At 44.5% G+C, this 18,223-nt stretch overlaps 1 protein-coding gene across 3 annotated transcripts in view; it reads left to right on the forward strand.

Annotated features, from left to right (window-relative positions):
• The first annotated feature begins 290 nt into the window (after window positions 1-290).
• Window positions 291-18,223, forward strand: part of LOC147693542 (GPI-linked NAD(P)(+)--arginine ADP-ribosyltransferase 1-like) — a 73,841-nt gene continuing 55,908 nt past the window's right edge. The window contains exons 1-3 of one of the 3 annotated variants that reach the window (XM_086933757.1): window positions 291-426; window positions 534-620; window positions 16,363-16,440. In XM_086933757.1, the coding sequence (XP_086789883.1) occupies window positions 16,378-16,440 (63 nt within the window). In that variant the 5' untranslated portion in view covers window positions 291-426; window positions 534-620; window positions 16,363-16,377. The remainder of the gene's footprint in view (window positions 427-533; window positions 621-16,362; window positions 16,441-18,223) is intronic. The other 2 variants (XM_086933756.1, XM_086933758.1) reach the window with 2 other exon arrangements.

An 18,223-nucleotide genomic window follows, 5' to 3' on the forward strand; every position in this document is an offset into this window, starting at 1 on the left:
TGAAAGCCCTCGTCTGTAAACACCGTGTCCTGACGGCAGGGACATGTGTAGCAACACTACAGCCTACACTCTGACAACCTTGCACCCGTAGGAGGCAGTGCCTGTCAAGCAAAGCGCTACAATGACATACCAATAGCCTTTGTGTGCTGTACAAATGACAACGCTCTAGCACAACATAAAGACAAACTGTATCCGTGCGTCTACAGCGCAGTGGGGCAGAGTGGAGGGGGCATGTCTGTGGCACAGGATTGTATAAATAGCTGCGGCAGACACCGGGGGGCCGGCGAGGGCTGGCGGCGGCCTGCCAGGGCTATAAACAGCCCCCTGCTGCCTCAGCCCCCATGCCAACATACCGTGGTGAGAGGGGAGAGCCGCGCAGAGCGGACCCGCAGAGAAGAGCGCAGACCCCCACAGACAACATTTCAGGTAACTTTCATGTCAGGTAGAAATGAAAGAGGGGCCTTGACCGCGTGTCCAGAGCGCGAGCAGGGTACATGTAGTGTAACTTAGTGTGTGTGTGTGTGTTTCCAAAGGTCCCCAGGGAGCCGCAGCTCAACAAACTTCAGCAGCAGCGTAAACAGCTCCGTGGCATCCAGGTGCAGTGTTTTCAGTCCGGATACGTATGTATATAAATCATTGTTTTAGGTGTGGTGGTCACATAAGTAACTGTAAACTACAAGTCCCGGAATGCACTGGTCCGGTAAATAACAGCGCCAAACTTTAAAATTGATATCGAGTGTTCTGGTTAGCAATTAAGGGCATATGCAAATTGAATAAACCTAACATTGAACGTGTTTAAGGGTTGTGTTAAATATTTGCACAGTATGCTGTATGTGGCTTATGAACTATGAATATCCCTAATACTTAAAACCCATTTGTAATATAGTTTTACATTCATTTGAGAGGGGGTGTATAACACGGCTCAGTCAGGTGTCCTCAAAGTGCTGCGTGTTAAACCCCATAAGCTAGTTCTCAGAGTTTTAGCATTCAACTAGAGAGGATGAAGGACATTTGGGAACACGAGGTGTCACGGTGTGTCCAAGACTACACCAATGCACTCATTCGTTTACATATGCTTCACACTCGCATGTTTACCTAGTGGTTCACACTCACGTTTAAATGTCTGCCACATTTATTTACATCAGAACCAAAGGAAGACCCGTCCTGCTCTCAGAGAAAAACCTGCACGTTCGTTTCAGAACAGAAAACTCCCCTAGGTTGAACACAAACCTTCAGGCTGGTGCCACTCTGAGCTTCTATTCATTTATTTAATGAGAAGTTTTGTAAAGCGCTGTAAGTAGTGTTCCAGTTACTTCATAGCGCTAACGCTGGATCAGACAGATGGTGCTGAGTAAGGAAGAGACCCCATTCTGATCTTCTTCATTGCACAATCATCCTAGGCCTTATGGTGACAGTAATAATACACGTTTTAGAGCGCTATGCGGTTGAGCCATCCCACGCATGCAGTCTAACCCCATCCCTCAGAGTGGTTTTTCTGCACTACTTTTAACACACACAAACAGGGAAAATGTGCTGTAATCAAGTTCTTGAACAGTTTTTAGGTCTGGTGTGTCAGCGCAGTCGTCTTCAAGATAGGTTGTGTTAGACCTGCATCCTTGGCGTAGTTTTCCCCTAACTTTTTGCCTTCATCCTCCTGTTTCCCTGACTTCGTTTTTGCTGACTTTAGGACTCTGCGTACTTTACCACAGCTAAACGATGCCAAAGTGCTCTCTCATTAATACATGGTAGGATTGGCTTATACCCAATTGGCATATTTAATTTACTTGTAAGTCCCTAGTAAAGTGGCACTACCTGTGCCCAGGGTCTGTAAATACATTCTACTAGAGGGCTTGCAGCACTGATTGTGCCACCCACTTATGTAGCCCTGCCCCTTTCAAACAAGTCTAAGGCCTGCCATTGCAGTCTGAGTGTGCAGTTTTAAACTACTATTTCAACCTGGCAAAATAAGCCTTATGCCAGGTCCAAATCTTCTTTTTTAATACATAAAAGTCCTCCCTAGGGTGGCCCTCAACAACCCAGAAGGTAGGGTCCATTGTATTTTAAAGACAGACATGTAATTTTAAGTTTTATATGTGCTGGTAGAAAAAACTCTTACATTCGTTTTTTACTACTTCTAAGTGTGCCTATCCCATAGGATGACATTGGAGTTACCTTAGTTTATTTAATAAGTGATAATTTCCAAATAGAAGCAGGTTATCAGGTCATGTTTAGTGTCTTTGGAATTGTAATAAAAAATCCTCTCTCACGCTGGAGTCAGAATTTGATTACAATTTTGAAAATGCCTGCCTCTGGGTCACATGACAGGGTGAAGCTGACAGTTGGGCTTTATGTATTCCTGCTAGACAGCCACACACAATAGAAATCTTTGGTGTGCCTGGATGGGCCATGGCTGGCATGATGAGAGGACAGAGATGGGCACAGCCCTACTTACACTTGAATGGGCTGTGTCCTGCCTCCACACAAAGGGCTACATACCCCCTTTAGTTAGTCTGCAACCAGGGCAGGGGAGGCAGGAAATAAGGGAAGCCACTAGAAGCTTCTCCCACTTCAAAGGAGACACTTGGTACACATATTGTACATTAGACACCAATTCTTCAATACACTTCTGGACCCATGGAGGCTCTGCCGGGAAGTAGGACTGGTGCGCTGCTACAAGGACTGCCACTCTGCTGGACTGCTACCTTCCTGGATTGTGGTCTTGATGCTTTGGTGCCCTGTTGCCTTCCTTCCCTAGTCAGAGGGGTTTGGATCTGCATCTGAACTCAGGACTCCTAGAGGGACTCCAAGGGCCAATCTGCTGGCCTCCTGTTCAGAACCATAAGGACATAACAGGCTCAGAACCTCCTCAAGCAGCACCCAGCTCCTGACCCCCAAGTGGTGCCCCTCAGTTCCTGGACCCTTGGTGTGGCCTCAGAGAGACCTAATTAAAGTTTGCGGGCTCTGCGCGATCCCTTAATGGCCTGTTGGCATCGGAAACTTGTCACTCTCACAGACCGCCAAAGTGAAGCTCCATCAACCTGACTCTTCGCGCTACAGCATTGACCGCTCATCTAGAAGCTACTGCGAACCTTCTGCAATGACAACAGGATCTTCACACTACAGCCGCGACCTTCTGTGATGCCATGCCCGCTCTCCGAGCTGCATCAACAGCCATCCACGATGCTTCTCTGCTCTTCGTGGCCCTCTCCACCACAAATGGGAATCTTTTCGCTAGACTGAGAAAGTAACTTCTCAGCAGACCTAACTTGATAACTGTATCCGACCTACGCTCTATTGCAGTCAGCCTGAACTTCTGACTTTCTCCCAGTCTAGTATGGCCAGATAGCGGCGAGCAGCGCTTTGGACTATTTGGAGCTATTTACACTTAAATATTTAAAATTGCATATCTCTGGGTCACCTCTGGTCAGCAGATTTTACATGGTATAGTAAATATGCGCTTTTTAATCAACCACAAACAAGCATTGGAAAATTCAACTCATTTGCCACTTAGGAACGTTTTGAGAATTAATTTTGCCTAGTTGTATTGCGGTGGGTCATAGTCAATTTGGGCAACCACCTCCATCAGGGTGCCTGCTCAACTTGGGGCTGGAGGATCTAAGATGATCTCGAGATGAGCCAGAGACAAGCCTCTGGGTTGAGCTATGGGTGGCTCACCCAACTCTAAGACTGTGTCTGACATGCTTTGAACACATCGCCAATCACATGGCAAACTGACATACGCCCCTAACCTCCTCTTGATTAGCCTCTCCTGATTTCAGGCTTTCCTTGCGTCGGGTGACCTGGCAGCTTGGATGACGCCCTTCTTACACAATATCAGTGATCTTTATTTTGAGGGCCAATTCCTCTCCCTTGACAAGCTGACCACAGACCATGCTCTCCCCCTAGGCCAGTTCCTTATATACAGTTCCTTAATATACAGGCAGATCTGCAACACCTGTCGCACCCTTTAGGGCAACTTTGAATCAGAACCAACCACTCATCCCATCCTGCAGGCCATACTCACGATGGGCGCGGGCTGCCACATGCTTACCTGGCTCTATAAAGCCATTCATGGCCTCTGGGCTGCACCCCTCACTGCGCTGAGAAATAAATGGGAGGAGAATTTTGAGAGAACCCTACATGATAAGAAATGGGAACAGGCTCCAGAGCACACCCAGCAGGACTCGCAGAACTCCTGATTCAAGAACATCCAATTCTTTAAGTTGCATTGAGTGTTCCTCACCCCCGCCTCCCTCAATCAATATTACCCTGACATACATGCACCTGCCACCGCTGTCATGTCCCAGATGCTGACCTCAAGCATATGTTATAGGCTGCGGGCTGCTGGCATAAGGTATATACTACGCTACAAGAGGTCACAGAGCTCACAGACATTCACACATTGGAGGCATGCGCATGGGTATTTTAATGCGCAGGAAGAGACACATAGTGCGCAAACGTTTTGCAGCTCTAGCACTCCTCCTCGCTAAGCTCACACTTCACTGGTGTTCCCCAGCGACACCGACGTTGGAGACATGGCATGGGGCACTACGCTAATGGGGTACTGCTATGAAGGAAGCCCTCCCCTAGGAGGAGGTCTGCCACCTTCGCAAACATACCATTTCTCCCCACTGGGCCACCTTTCTCATAGATAGAGCGAGCAAGGATGATATGCCCACATAATGATACTTCTGCCTACACTGATACCCCCTGCACCCCATAGCTAGCATACCTGCCAACTATCCCTCACACCCGTTTCCTCCATTCTCATCCTGCCACTCCTCTCCCACCCGCCTTCCTACTCACACTCTAATTTACATCCTCATTGTCGACACCATGCGGTAGGTGCCCCACACTCCATCATGTCAGTTCCCTTCATTAAAAAAATAGATATTTTTATTGATTTTAAACAACAAATCACATACTTGGTCGCCATATATCGCAGCCTTATTACAGCAGGTATACAAATACAGGACATGAAATAGGTATTCAGTCATTTGGTTCAGGAGAATACACACTGTGTTTTGACAGTTCCATTTCCTTAGTCGGGGAGACACATAAGTCTCCTCGGTATGCATTCCACCCGCTGCATTTTTTATCCCACTTCTAGGGACACCCTCTAGATTTTAACACCTCCTTCTCTGTAATCATACACTTATCTAAGTCGCGTGACCAGGTTCCTATCAGCGGCCTCTCTGCGATTCCCCACTTCATTGCTATTGCCCGCTTCACCAAGGTATACCCCAATGTGACCAGTTGCTGTTCTACTTCCGTTAGATCCATGACTTCCCAGATGTTGAGGAGCCCCAGCTGCGGTGTAAGGGTTATCTTTTTCCCTAGTGCTTTTTGCATGTGTGTGGTCGCTCAGTCCCACATTGATCTCACTAGTGGACAATCCCATTTGGTATAGTAAAAGGTTCCCTCTTGGTGACAGCCGCGTAGACATAGTGTATCTTGCCTGGCACCCATCTTCGATAGAGTCACCCCAGTACGATATGTCCTATGCAGGATTTTTAACTGGATCAGACGGGGGCGCAGAGTGATAGCCGCCTCTTTTGTCAGTTCCCTTCATGACACAGTGACCCATGCTGTATACCATATATAACTCCCAAGACAGAGTTCCATTCAATGCCAATGCCACAGCACCACTCCTGTCACCCCTCCCGATTATATCGCCCACCCCCCCAGTTACTAGTATAGAGGCAGAGCATGGACATACCTCAACCACACGCATGCCCCTTTTTCAGCACCACCTGACACTAAACAATGCTTCTGTTTTTCTTGGAGCAATGATATTTGCTGTGTAGTTGTGCAATTTTTTGTCCTCCTATTACCATTGTGTATTTTTCAAACCCCAATAAAAAAAGACTGGGTCTGGCATGGTAGAGGGACCTACAAAGATGTGTGTGATGTGCATTTAGGGCCAATGGCACAAATCTGAATTGGCCCCCAGCCCGCCTGTCACTCCATTTCAGTGTGCTGCTTGCAGGGCTTTAAGTGCATCAGATCTTCTCCAGTTTCTGATGCAACTGTAATAAAAACTGTCTTGAAATGGGTTCATATTAGGTCCTAAATTCATGTCCTTCATAGACAAAAGCAATGTTTGAATTTCCAACGACTGTAGAAAGCCTTGTAGTAATCCATAACAGCAAATCACTCCCTGTTAAAATGTCATTTTATCTTCATCTTGTATTCCATAAGTTTTTTTTGTTTCATATGTTGTGTTTCTGTCTTTTTGCCGTGCAGCATATAACTTATGTGAAAGGAGTCGCCTCAAAGAGTCTGGTTGAGTTCCGGTGTGAGTGTATGATTGTAGGAAGCTGGCTTTTTATGTAGTGTACCAAACCGAGATACACTATGTGGACAGTCCAGCCGCCCCTTATTGGCTTGCTTAAATGGCTTACATTAATAACCCCACATGCTCTCTTTTGTGGTAGTTTGGGTGAGAAATTTAGGCTTATCACACGATAGTGTTAAGCATTTGTTGTACACACAAAGTCAATAAATGAGACACAGACTCAAGAAGAAATTCAAGAAAAATTTAGAAAAATAATTATTTTTATTCATATTTTAACACCCAAGAACTTTGCAATTGGGTAAGTACTTTTCGAGATATCTATTTTTTATGAGTAACTAAAATTGTAGCACAAATGTGTTTTTACGATTTAATTTTTTCTATGGAGAAAGAAACATATACTGCATATAGGTACTTGCAATCAGATTTGTGGTTCCCTTTAGTACTTAAAGTGCTAGGGGGCCAAGGTCCAAAGTACCACCAGCAGTTCTAGTGCACCTTCCCTGGAGTATCCGGGTGAAGTGATGCTTAACAGGTTAGTAGTCTTGTGCACTACAATGCAGGCAAAGAGGGGGCCACCTAGAAACAGGCTGCAAAGGGGGACTTGGAACAAGTCTGAGACCTTCCAATGGGGGCCTCAGTTTGTGAGGGTCCTGGGAGCAGGGGGGCATAGTCGGTTGTCATGAACACAGGCGGGGAGTTTAGGTGCATAGGGTGTTGTTCCGATGGGACTGTGAGTCAAAGGCACTCACGGTTCTCGGTTAGACCTGCAGAGGGGGGCAAAACAGGACAGCTGGGGCACTCTTGGTGCTGGCCTCTCTGATGCTGACATCCCTCATAAGCTGGTCGCTCTTTTTGGTGAAGGAGTCGTGATTCAACTTCAAACAAGCTTAGTTATCTGCAAGAGGTCCGGCATCATGGGTATTCGTACAGGGTGGCTATGGTTGGTCCTGGCATCTTCAAACTTGTTTCTGGGTTGAACCCTTCATCAGATGAGAGCAGCAGTTTTAGAGAGTAAATAAAAATCATCTGGGTTGCTGGAAATGCTGTCAAGTTTCTCTCAGGTCACAGTACTACTCACAGGCACACAGGTTCATCTCCAAAGCTCGTCAGCAGGCTGGCTCAAGGGAGCCTTTTAAACAGAATGGGGGTTGGGAGCACACTGCTAGATGATTTTTCTTTGCTCTCTAATACTGCTGCTCTCTACTGTTGACGGGCTCAACCCAGAAACACGTGTCTAGAGATATACAGCAATGTCTGCACCAACTTTGGTGAAAAACTCCATCTAATTTTGAAGTAAGTTTGAACTGTGTACTGCATTTACCAGGATGCAAAGGGGCGAACTGTGCTGGGACTGTGAGGCAGTGTGCTCCCAGCCCCCATTCTATTCTGATAAAGCAGGGCACATGGTTTACTCAGTTGCTGGAGTCATAGTTGCATATGTGACCTTAGAATTGGAACATGCATCTTAGCAACATTTAATTAATACATCTGAGATGTCTCACTGCTATTCTTTCTGTTATGAGCTTCTCTTTTAGTAAACAGTGGTCTAGTGAAAGTGTTATATCAAAGATGTCTTGTTTGCCAGTATAGAATATTCTGTTACTGGGGTTGCACACCTAATTGTATATAAGACAACAGCCACTTGCTGTGTAGTATCAGGAGTATTGATGAGATTCAGTAACAGTGCTTCCCAGTCAGACAGATTTCCCGTGGCTTGTTGCCCAGAAGGTAGAGGCACAAGCCATTCAAAGTTACTAGCTACTTTTTACAACTCAGCCTATGCACAAGAGTTACAGCTCAAAATGCAGCACATACACAGAAGATTTATCCATACATTCACACACCATTGGCCTGCACAAATACCATATACGCAAAGTTTCCTTTCAATCCACTCATACACCCAGACTAACCATCAGATATCCTTACATAAATACCCATCATTCCACAGATATTTTCCTTTCACATGCATTCTCCATTCATCTGCTCATCCATCTGCCCACACAAATTCAGCTTTAAACAAAACATAAATTCACAAGACCTCCAGTTTCCCATGCAGCCAATTACCACAAGCTGACAACACCATCCACTTCCCCATACAGTTACTCATTAATCAATACAGCTATTCACCTCCTCACACATAACATATTATGATGATATATGTAGTTGTGAGTGCACGTTCACCCCTTGTGGCATCTTTGTGCTGAAATAACATTTTTATTCTCAACCAGCCGCTTTGCCTGCTCCAACATCCATGCACAAATCAACACACCCACCCTGTTATTTGGGAGAGGAGGATTCACTGATGCTTCCTGAGTTCTGTGACAGTAGGGAGCTTGTATTACTGCTGTAGGGTCGGTGTAGGAAGCTTCCCTTGCACTGCAGTGGCCATGCTGTACCTGTTCAGTGAAAGAGATGCTCTTGCGCTTCTGCCTAAGTTATACTTGTTCCATGAGGAATGGAAGCCTGCACTGATGACGCCCAGATGGACCAGTCGTGTGAGGGATACTGTGGTGTACTTCGGTGAGGATGGGGAGCTTGTCAACTGATGCTCATCGCGTATTGTTTATGTGAGAAAGGGACACTTCCTCTGCTAGTGCCTGCATGTGCCTGTTCTGTGAGTGACGCTTGCACTACTGACCGTTGTGCTTTTTGTCCTATCAGCATCAGCTGACATAGTGTCTCAGCAGACTGTGCACACTTCACAATCTGTCAAGATGGGTTATAAACATGTTGGATGGATTAGATCATGTGGAGAAGTGTGGCTCACTGGTTAGAGCGGCAGACTCTGAAGCAGAGATCAGACCCGGGACCAGGGTTCAAGTCTCGACGCGGCAGGGTCTTGGGCTCAATGTCCGTGGACTCGATATTTCTCGCCTCAGCGCCTACTCTAATCATGTTTCCCACGCTGCAACTCTGGGCAATAGCTTGCTTAATGTCCACAACAGCCCCAACAACACTGGGATGCCTGGCTTCACCTTGCACAGGGAGAGCCAGGAAGGGTTCCACAGTGTTATACAGCGCCGGGACGCCCCGTTGCTGGGGCAGCTGTGCGCTTTACAAGTATACTACACATTTACAACTGTAGCACTAATGAGGCCAGAAATCAGACACTACAAGTAACAAGCATTGGCATAGCCAATAGGTCTCGCCTTTGGGTCCTTATAAGTGTTTAGCCATGCAACAGTTGTTGTTGCACCAAGGATATTGTGCTGCATAACTAAATACTCATACGGTCCCAAAAGTGAGACCCATTGGCTATGCCAATGCTTGTTTACATTACTGCGGGCTGTCCTGCCTGAAGCACGGAGGTGATCACAGCTAGTAATCTTACATATAGTGGCCACCAATGCAATCACATCTGATGTGGTTACTAATACATCTCTAATTATATTAGTAGCTTGGGAGGATTGTCATTGAGCACAAGTAGCTCTTATCACAGAAAAGGTTGGAAACCCCTGACCTAGATATTGCAGCAGGTGGGTTTGTGCCTGCATCCCATAAATAGCCAGATGACCGCCTGTGAATATGGTGGACAACCAAGATGTGGTGGCAAATGGCTGTTCCTACTTATTAGATATTTTTACACCTTGTAAAGTCCCTGTTCCTCAAATATGGTTTCAGTGGGTCCTTTCTCTGAACACTATATATTCATGCAGTGTTCTGTTCTCCCACGCTAGCTATGGTAGCGACCACTCTGCCTCTGTCCCCAGGTGCCTAAACAGAGCTTTGCCCAGCAGCCCAGCTATGACTCCCCGGGACACTTTCCCTACACATGATATACATCTGTGCATAGATCCACCACTGCTCCTTGGGCATGGCTGTACAATGCTGCCTGCACCGATATGGCCATGATTCGGGTGTGGCTTTGCAGGCTTGGCTTCTGCACCCCCTGTATGGCTGCATCGACACCACAGAGATGCCCACATAAATATTGCTGTTGATGAGCACTTAAGCACCTGGCTTTCCCTGCACCCTAGATGTAGCCAACCAGAGCACATCTGCATCGTTGAGCATAGAGGGGGCATCCTACACATGAGTGTAAACTGCTGTGTAACAGTACTCCAGAAATATTTGAACCATGATCTGCCCTGTTATTCCAGATACGGCTGCGCTACACCTATCATGATACCACATAAGGCAGTGATACTCAAAGTGCAGCCCTCCTGACCTTTACATGCGGCCTCCGGTCAACGGTGACACTGGGCTGCTGCTTACACGACTCGGCAGCAACATTAACAAACATGCTAAATGGTAAGGATTTATCTAATAGTTAAAGAAAGGAATTAACTAGGGTGTCCTGCACCGCTAAACTTTAAAAACACCTTCCGTTTTTATAGACGTCTTGCAGCAAAAGTGGTAAAGTATTATAAAGTCCTTTCAAAATTCAAAAAGTGTTCTTCATTAACACGCAGAGCCATTTCACCTTAGTACATCAGATTATATCAAGGCGTTGAGAAGTATTTTTTTTAAAGTAATAATTTTCAAACATGAATTTAAAAATATTCAGTTATCCCCCCGCCCAACCCTAACAACAATGTCAATAGTGAAATAAGAAGCAGGTCAGTTGCTATATCAACTGGGTTTCTATCATACATGAACATTATAGTTTATTAAATAGAACACAGAACGTTTGTGTAACACAACCTGAAGTCATTTTTGTGTTAATGAAGAAAAAAGGAGGTAAAATTAAATAAAACAATTGCCTAGGATCACACAATTTGCTTAAGTGAAGAAGCTGTGATTAATCATAAGCTTTTAGTTTAACAGTATGCAATTCAGACTGTAGATGTATATGCTTCACTTCCCCTACACCCACCATGCCACAATCCCCAACCTTGTCCCTTCTCCCCGACCACCACCCTACTGGCATCAACGTGGCCCTTGGTCACATCTCGGTCCAAACGTTGTGACCCCAGGGAAAATAATTGTGAGTATCCATGACATAGGGCCTTCTCCTTAACCACAAACATGGCAGCCTCGGGTTTGGCCCCTGCATTATGGATACAACTGGACGTGTCCCCCTCGAACCACAGCCGCAACAGCACTACACACGGCATGTCACTGGATGCAACATATGACCGATCTACATACCGGAAATAGCCCCACAAATATTCTGGCATTGATAGGTGGGATCAGTGACTGTGGTGGTGGCGGTGAGTTGTGCTAGCAGGAGTAGTTGATCTGTGATGCTGAAAGCATACATGACAATAGACCCGATCCAGACAGGAAACTCCTGCTTTTTTAAACAAAAAAAAGTCTTTTTTCTAGTTGTCTCCCACCTGAAATCACTTATATTGTTTTAAGATTATTGTATGCACTTGTCTTAATGGAATTCCAAAGAGGTCCTTTTATGGTCGTATCTTGACCGAAAGAAAAGCACATTGATTGATTAACTTCTGCTTCAGTAGAAGTAAGTGGGGAAAGTACAGCCCCCCCCTCCGATTTTTTATTAAATCTGCCATTTTGAAATAGTTGGCATGTATGTGCAAGCAAGGGGTATATCAGTGAGGGAAGACCGATCCGTGAGTGAAGTAGGGTGCAATGAGTAGTGACTCTCAGGCAAACGTCAAAATACCCCCGATAATACAAATCTTCACTGTCCTGGCAAAGGCCAATAAGCAATTGACAGCGCCAACATCTCCCTGTAATGGATACAGATGTCACCAAGGTTTCTTCAAAAGGCTAACAGTGTGTTGGCGTGGTGCGTTGTTGACTACATTATGGCCCACATGCATCAAGCATTTTTTGAGTCGCAAACGGTGCGATTCCTTAAATTCGGCCGTTTGGGATTCCAAAAATGCTTTTTGAGATGCATCAAGCAATTTTAGAAATAGCAACATTTTTGCGATTTCTAAAATTGCGATTGCTTTTAAGAAATCGCAAATTTGCGATTTCTTAAAAGCAATGCATGATTAGTTTTGAAATTGCGAATTCGCAATTAGGGTGTCAAATTTACCGAGTGGTTGAACCACTCGGTAAATTTGCAAAAAGTGTTAAAAACACAGCAAAAGCATTTTTTTAACATTCATGTTACGGACACACATGTCCTTAGGACATGTGTGTGTGCAACATGATGCGAAAACAACATTTCATGGGTGCAGGGGGGGTTCATTTGAACCCCCCTCACCACCCTTGAAATGCAATCAGGATTTGCGATTTTAAAAGTGCGAATTCGCAATTCCCATTGATCCCTATGGGCCTTTTGGTCCATAGGAATGAATTGGAATTGCGAGTTCGCAATTTGAAAATCGCATTTTTTATGCGATTCGGTAAAAATAGCAATTTTTACCGAAGTGCATAAAAAATGAAAAAATATTCATACATAGGCTTTTGCGATTTCTAAATTGCGAATCGCTATTTTTCGCAATTTAGAAATCGCAAAAGCCGATATTGATGCATGTGGGCCTAAGTGATTTAGTTGATGAGCCGTCTCTGTCTCAGCCTCCCTGAAGTCCAGCCTTTAAAGTTAGGGTTTCCCTATTGAGGTGTGCAGGCCCAAAGATAGGATCTGCCAGAGACGGGAGCCCGGGTCTATGCGCGGGCTGAGGAGGGAAGGCACAGAGGCAGGAAAAGTGCTTGTCAGAGAGGGAAGTGAAAAGGGCGGGGGAGCGGGCAGAAAATGAAGCACAGAGAAAAGAGAGTAGCAGTAAAACATGAAAAGGAAATAATTGACGTAAGGAAAAATAAAATAAGATAGAAAGAGGTGTAGAGAAAATGAACAGTGTAAATGCCAAAGGGAGAAGGTGACAGAGAACAGGCGTAATAAACAAGATAAAAGTAGACATGCGGCAGAGTGCAAATGAGCGATTAAAGAATGAATACGAGTTTAATAATCACGGTGCAGTTAATTAAAAGCATACACAATTAAAGTAGTATAATGCCCAGAGAAAAACTAGACTGCGAGTGGTGTGTATGTGTGGGCACGCGCTATGAGAGAACAAGCGCGGCCGTGAAAGTGAAAGGCCGCGCTAATTTAAAACAACATATGGCCCCTGCGCCTGTTTCCCCTGCGGGAGCGAGCAGGGGCACCATCTGTTTGCAAGATAATTACAAATAGATGTTGCCAAAGCTCGCTCCCGCAAGTGAAACGCCAAACGTGCACGCGTTGCAATTGAAAGCAATGCAAAGTGTGCACGTTTTTGGGCAAAAAAGCTGATCGATTCCAAGAGAGCCCCTCCTATGCAGCGCATGCGCGCTGCGTAGGCGAGACCTAAAAAGCTATTTGCCAACAAGGATTAAACCCACCCAGCAATTTGATTAAGAAAAACAAATTACATCTCCGCCTGGGTAGACAATGCCTGGGCCTGTTGTGCACATACTACTGTAGTAGTAACATGCAATCTCACAGATAGAAGGAAAAACAATGGATCTGTGGACATAGACCTCATAGGGACAAGGAGAGAGGGGCCATTGTGAGAGCGATTGAGCAATTGTGAAAATCCAAATAGCAATGTTTTGATTTTCACTATTCTAGAAAAAAGGACAGTTGTGAAGTGGAATTTATTTGTATTAAGTATGTCAGGTAATTAAAGCTCAAATTTCCAGGACAATGTGTACATGATTTTCAATGTTATGCATTAGCCCACTAATCACCAACCAAGTCACTCCTGACATATTTTTCCTACAATGGTAAGAACAGGCTGATACTGAATTCCACATAAAATATTATTGGTCTGTCAATACTTCTTCACCCTTTCTTTTGGTACTGTTTAACTGGCAGACTCCAGGCAGCAGGAGCCTTCAGCTGGTTTTGCCAATTTGAGGCCTTGAGTGAGATGAAAGTTAGCAATAAATTCACTTTTGTTCTCCACAGGGTGTCCCAGAATAAGTCTTGCCCATGGCCCAAAAAATCCTTCAGATGGCACTGCAAACAGAATAATTTTTAGCACTTCATTTTGCTTGCAATGCTCAAAATGATGTCCTAGTAAGAGCGCTATGCTGCCAACAAATACCAGCCAAATAAAAGCAAAGCTCAGAATAACCCTCAGAGTCCAACACTAAATGCTCCACCAGAGCAATAATGTGGAAAAAATACTACTACCACTAGAACCAAGCACATGTTAATGATGAGCAGAAGCTACAATGAAGTAACCACTAAAAGAAACAGTTCTCTATGTGGGGAAATAGCTTAGTAGATACACTTCCAAGGAAATTAAAGTTCTTACCCATTCGTTAACAACTCGCGATGGGTAGGAGGCATTTTATAATTTCTGTCCAGACAAGCTGCTGGTGGCATCAGTTGTTGATGAAGACCTGGTCCCCCCGAAAAATCCAATAGGCTCAATGAATGAAGTGATGCTATCTTAGCTCAACAGAGGCAATGTGTTGCCCAACGGCCTATACAAATAGTCTTTCATGCTACTCCCTGAATGATAAAGGAAATTTAATAAAATCGCACCCATATTTAGTGAACTCCACTGACTCCTTCTACCAAAAAACATCACTAGCAAAATCTGCTGCATCACCTGCAAAGTTTTAAACCTAAGTACTACCTCCTATCTGGTAAACTAGCTCAAGTTCTCCGGTGTGCTACATAACAACCCCATTTGGCTCACGACAAAAAAATTCAAGAAGGACAAGACACCCAGTCTTCCTTTGCTTCACTCCTAACATTTAGAACGCCAACCTCACCCAGTTCCATCAGGCTTCCTCACTCTTGCTCTTCGGGAAGTAATTGAGCACCCTTCTTTTCAAGTAATACTCTTTCCACATATAAGTTCTCAGATGATGGATCTGTGCTGATAGTGCCCCTTCACCTGCCAGCCTCCCGTCCTTTACCCCCTCATCTGTTGTCTTCCCTTTGAGATACACCTGTGTACTGTCTCAGATGGCTTGCAATATGTATATACTAATAATCCAGGCGTGCACCAGATGGGAATCATTTATACTTAAGGCCCGATTCTGATCTCGTTCGGGAAGCAAACCGAACGTTTGTGTCCGGAATGCTTTTCCTTGGTGCCTGCCACACTGTGAATGGTCTGAAAAGGGGGACCCATGGATACCCACACGGGCATGATTCGGAGGTCCCCAGGTGAAGGGAGGCCTGCTACAGGCCTCCAAAGACAGATTCTGTCAGCCTTATCGATCCGGGCAAAACAAATCAGAAAGGCTGTCCGAATCATTCATCGTACTTGCTCCATTGGAAAACCTACTCCACAGAGCTGTATCATTCGGCTCTGGATGGCTCTATCTCTCCGTACTCCTTCCGGAACTGATTTGGTAAGCGCTAAGGGTTTCCAGGCATCATACCTGGGCGTTCGGAATTGGAAATGAGTAGGTCGGAAACAAGGGCCCCGGATCGGTATAGGTAAAACCAAATTGGAGCCCTTCCGACCGAGATCGGAATCGGGCCCTTAATTGGACAGATGGCAAATTGTCTTTCTTTTCCTCAGTTAGGTGCTTACAACACCTGTTACTGCCTTAAACCCCTCCCCAGTGGTTCCAATCATTACATTTACAGCCCACAGTCTTTTCATTTTTTTAACCTAAGTTCTACCTCATACCTTCTGCTCTTGTTCTGATGTTTGCTACCCTTTACTGTATATGGGGTGGTAATGCCTGTCTTTAAAGAACACAGAGGCATGATGACCGAGAGATATTGGTGGGAAATCCACAAAATAATAAATGAGGGTTCTGACAAGGAGGAAGGGCTGCAACAAATCACAGAATTTCCCCAGGGTCGTCTGTCCATGAGAGACCATCCAACCCTGATCCCATTGCGTCTCTTTCTTAAAGAAACAGAAGTGTTCCAGGATGGCATCATTTGAAAAAATAGTATGATAGGGTGTGGGAGGTTGTTTAAAATACACCAATGAACTGCATGCTTCAGGGAAAATCCAGTAGTGAGACGTCTTAGAACTAGTGTGAGCGACCTAGGATATATTGTAAATGTACAAATGTTTGGTCATTTAAGGTCAAATGGCAATTGTCTTGACTGACAACGTTAATGTTTTCTAAGTTACTGTAATAAGATATTGGACAGTTTAGACAATATGTTACCCAAATAAACGCAAATGCATGCTCATGCTAGCACATACATTTTCATTTATTTTTATGTTTTGCAGAATTTGTGGTGAAGAATGGGGCCTCCTGCTCTGATCTTAGCTCTGCTTCCTATCATGATGGTGATGGAGATCCCCCAGGTAACCCTTCAGGGCTGTATGGCGTCTCATTTAATAATGAATAGACCCCTGATATCCGGTGCAGATGCTGTCTGATTATCACTGGTTTGGAGCTATCAGGAGTATCCCTCCTAGCTGCTTCCATGAGAAGATATTCATTCTCCTGGTTTTAGATACCCTTCATTCTGATCACCTTACAACTTGACCTCAGGTACTCTAGGAGAGGGATGATCTTCACCCATGGAAAACCAAGGAATATGTTGGAGAATCCCAACTTCCAAGAAATGTGGAGTGAGGGGTGAATTAGAATGGGAGCCTCTAGGGGGCGATGAAACTTATGGCGGGATAGTCATAAGCTTTACTGTTGAGGAGCATTAATACGTAGGAAGAGCAGTTTAATCTCATTGAGCAGTAGGGACTGCCAGGCCAAATGCAAGGTCAGGACCTTACTGCACTGCCTTTTCACTCATCTATTTGAATTATTCATAATTCCTCTATAGAATAGTACTTGCATAAATCCAAGTCACTAAAATTCTTACAAATAAAGTGTATCTGAAAGTCAATTGTACAAAAGAAAATAGGGTTCCTTGCCTATACATTATCAAACTCAGTTGTTGAGCAATAATAAATGTTCTGATATGTTTCTCTGCTACACTTTATATAGTAAGAATATAAAAGCTAAAATAAATAAGAATAGTCAATACCCCATCTAATGTGAAAGTGACAAGAGCAGAATCAATTGTGTATATACTGATAAGGGAAGTGAATCATAGAGCAACAAGTTTATCAATAATATACTCAAGGTTGACATATCTAAACCATATTAGTTTGGAATGTTGGGAGCTCCATTGAAAACAATGGAGTAGCTCCAGGCTTTTGATGGCCAATTGGGGCCCGGAGCTCCAACATTCCAATGTTTGTACACAGCTTTTGCTGGGAACAAAAGGCAAGGGAGCCCAATGATATTTCAACCCCGTCAGGCTTTATGAGGTCTTTGTTTTACAAATGAGAACATTCTGCCCTCTAGGGGCGGAATTTTCTAATAGCCTTAGAGCGTGCCGTAGCAGGCTCTACCAGTCAATAAAGACCTGCTCCCTTGATAGAAGCCTTCGGGTCAGGCCTTTAATGCTGGAGCAGGCCTTTAATATCTGGTAGAGCTCACTACTACAAGGGTCTAATGCTATAATATATTTACTGGGGTATCTGCCAATAAACCAAGATCAGAGACCTATATGATCCCTATGTGTGTTCATAAAATGCTGTTTTATTTCTGAGGCTGTTACCATTGGAGCACAACCATATGATGATCAATTTGCAGGATAGAAGTAAATTTGGCAGCTGCATGGATATTTGTTTAAATTGAAGGATGTGATTCTTGGTTCAAACATGCATTGTGTAGCAAGCCTACAAAAGGATGATTGCTAGTATATGGAGTTACCATATTTTATAATCTCACATTTTTACTGGCCATGCACTGTTTTAACCACATGACTGCGAAGGCAATTCTCCTCCTGTGCTGGAAATTGTTATAGTCCATAAATCATGACGAGCTCAGCTCGTCATGAGCACACGACCAGTGTACTGCATGACGAGCTGAGCTCGTCATGAGCAGCGAAGGGGTTAAGAGATACATAAGGCTTGAATCCCTTCCAATTATAGACCAACACACCCTGGGGATTTAAACACATTTAAGAAGCACAAGAAGAAAGTGAAAGAGCGCTCTTAAGATCAGGCAATCCTTCAGGGAGGGTGTAAAAAAGCTAGACAAACTATAAACAAGCATGTTGAACCAAATAGAAACAAG

This window comes from Lissotriton vulgaris, chromosome 8 (assembly GCF_964263255.1).
Source record: "Lissotriton vulgaris chromosome 8, aLisVul1.2, whole genome shotgun sequence".
NCBI lineage: Eukaryota > Metazoa > Chordata > Amphibia > Caudata > Salamandridae > Lissotriton > Lissotriton vulgaris.